The following is a 2,433-nucleotide window of genomic DNA, read 5'->3' as shown; positions in this document are numbered from 1 at the left end:
GCCACTGCACTCCAGCCTGGGCGACAGAGTGAGACTCCAACTCAAAAAATAAAAAAATAAGAAATAAAAACATGACCTATTTTAGAAATTCTAATTTGACCATAATCAAATTCTGAAAAAGGTTTTTTTTTAACGAGTCAGAGTTTTACTCTGTTGCCCAGGCTGGAGTGCAGTAGCACATTCATGGCTGCTGCAGCCTTGAGCTGCTGAGCTCAGGCAATCCTCCCACCTCAGCCTTCCAAGTGGCTGGAACTATAAACACACACTACCACGCCCAGCTAATTTTTTTTTTTTTTTGAGTTGGAGTCTAACTCTGTTGGTCCATGGCCACTGCAACCTCAACTTGGTGGACTCAGGCAATCTTCCCGCCTTGGCCTTCCAAGTAGCTGGAACTACAGGCACGTGCCACTATGTCTGGCTAATTTTTTGATTTTTGTAGAGATGAGTTCTCACCAAGTTGCCCAGGCTGGTCTCAAATTCATGGGCTCAGGCAATCCTCTCATCTTGGTCTCCCAAAGTGCTGAGATTATAGGCGTGAGCCACCGTGCCAGGTCTAAAATTCTGAATTTTCCATAACTCAAATGTCCCACTCAAAAAATAAGAAAAGACCCAAAAGACTAGTTTTTCTCTGGGATATTTTTGGGCAAATATCAGGCCTCACACAATGACTTTCCTTCTCTCTCTTTTTGGAATCAGAGTCTCACTCTGTTCTCCGGCTGGAGTACAGTGGCACTCAAGGCCACCACAGTCTCAACCTGCTGGGCCCAGGCAATCCCTATGCCTCAGCTTTCCAAATAGCTAGGACTACAAGGCGAGTGCCATCATGCCCAGCTAATTTTTTGGCTTATTGTAGAGACGAGGGCTCACCAAGTTGCCCAGGCTGGTCTCAAACCCTGGGCTCAGGTAGTCCTCTCACCTTGGGGTCCCAAAGTGCTGAGATTACAGGTGTGAACCACCACACCCGGTCAACCTGTTACCTCTCAGTTCTTCCTAAAAACTTAAAAGGTTATAATGTGAGGTTATAATTCTCTTCTGAACTGTGATTACTTGTTTATGAGTATTTAATTTCTTCCTATCCTACCTCTCAAGCTAATATTTTAAAATATCATTGGCTCCTACTTTGACAATGAAGCAAATTAATTTTGCTTTTGGAACTTTACAGTGGCATGGGAAAGAAGCCCTCTTCTAGGGTATCTCACAATTATAGTCATACAATACCAGTAGCTCTAGCTTGAAGAAAACACTTGACAGGTAGAAGTCTTTTTGGTCATTTCTGTAATAACGCTGCAACAGCCCAGACAAATAGCAAAATAATGAACATAAAGAGCAGCCACTACCAATGAAGGCAGTTCAGAGACCATTATTCTATTTCTTGTGGTGCATAATTTTTGTTGCAATACAAATGTGTTTTGAGCATTAGCTATATTGATACCAGGAAGCTAAAGTACTGATGTACACAGTAGTTCAGATTTCCTGTCCAAAGGCCCTCTCTGTAGCAACTCAGGAAAAAATACAGAAAATGACAGTCTTGCCAATTTCAAGTCTTCACCCTCACTCTTTCCACTGGAGAATCTTCCCTTGTATTTTCTTAAAAAATAAAGCTCCATCAAGAGCCTGATTTTAACGTGAGGTTCTAGAGAGGAAATAAAGCCATGAAAAATGAGAGCCCTCTGCACTCTTATTTTCCATTCCTTTTTTTTTTTGAGTTGGAGTCTCACTCTGTCACCCAGACTGGAGTGCAGTGGCCGCTCCCGGCCACTGCAGCCTAGACCTGCTGGGCTCCGGCGACCCTTCCGCCTCAGCCTTCCGAGTAGCCGGAATTACAGGCATGTGCTACCATACCCAGCTGATTTTTTGATTTATTGTAGAGATGAGGTCTTGCAGCCCAGGCGGGTCTCGAACCCGTGGGCTCAGGCAATCCACTCACCTCAGCCTCCCAAAGGCGCAGGATTACAGGCTGAGCCACCGAGCCCGACTCCATTCCTTTTGAATCACAAGTAATAACAATCTCAAATAGTCTTGGGGTGTTCCATACCTTGAAGAACGTGTATTTGTTTAGTGGATTCCTCAACTTGATTACGATAGGCTTTTCTTTCTTCTTCCAAAAGACCTAAAAGTAAAAACACAGCATATCTAATTTTGTGAGTTAATAAAGTTATTAAGAATTGAGCTGCTGGAAATTTCCAAAACATTCTCTCCTAAAGCTTACTGAAAGAAACAAAAGTTAGACAATAAGTATTATCAGTACTAGCAGTTAGATAGTTTAAAGATTTTAGGAGCTTAAAGCAGTAGTAAGTAACAAATTTATTCAACTGAGTAGTGGAATTTTCTGGACCTTGTAACATGAAGATAATATGCGCTGTTCCTCATGAGAAACATTCATTTTTTTTTTTTTGAGTTGGAGTCTCACTCTGTTGCCCAGACTGGAGTGCA

At 42.4% G+C, this 2,433-nt stretch overlaps 1 protein-coding gene across 5 annotated transcripts in view; it reads right to left on the bottom strand.

Moving 5' to 3' along the window:
- The window catches only part of SLMAP (sarcolemma associated protein), a 163,511-nt gene that overhangs the window by 19,525 nt on the left and 141,553 nt on the right, over nt 1–2,433 (bottom strand). For all 5 annotated transcript variants that reach the window (XM_008059402.2, XM_021713071.1, XM_021713072.1 and 2 more), the window contains one exon: nt 2,036–2,110. In XM_008059402.2, coding sequence (XP_008057593.1) covers nt 2,036–2,110 — 75 coding nt within the window. The remainder of the gene's footprint in view (nt 1–2,035; nt 2,111–2,433) is intronic.

The sequence above is a fragment of the Carlito syrichta genome, unplaced genomic scaffold, assembly GCF_000164805.1.
Source record: "Carlito syrichta isolate Samal-C Ts95f unplaced genomic scaffold, Tarsius_syrichta-2.0.1 Scaffold304026, whole genome shotgun sequence".
Lineage (NCBI taxonomy): Eukaryota > Metazoa > Chordata > Mammalia > Primates > Tarsiidae > Carlito > Carlito syrichta.
This window is presented reverse-complemented; position numbering and strand designations above follow the sequence as displayed.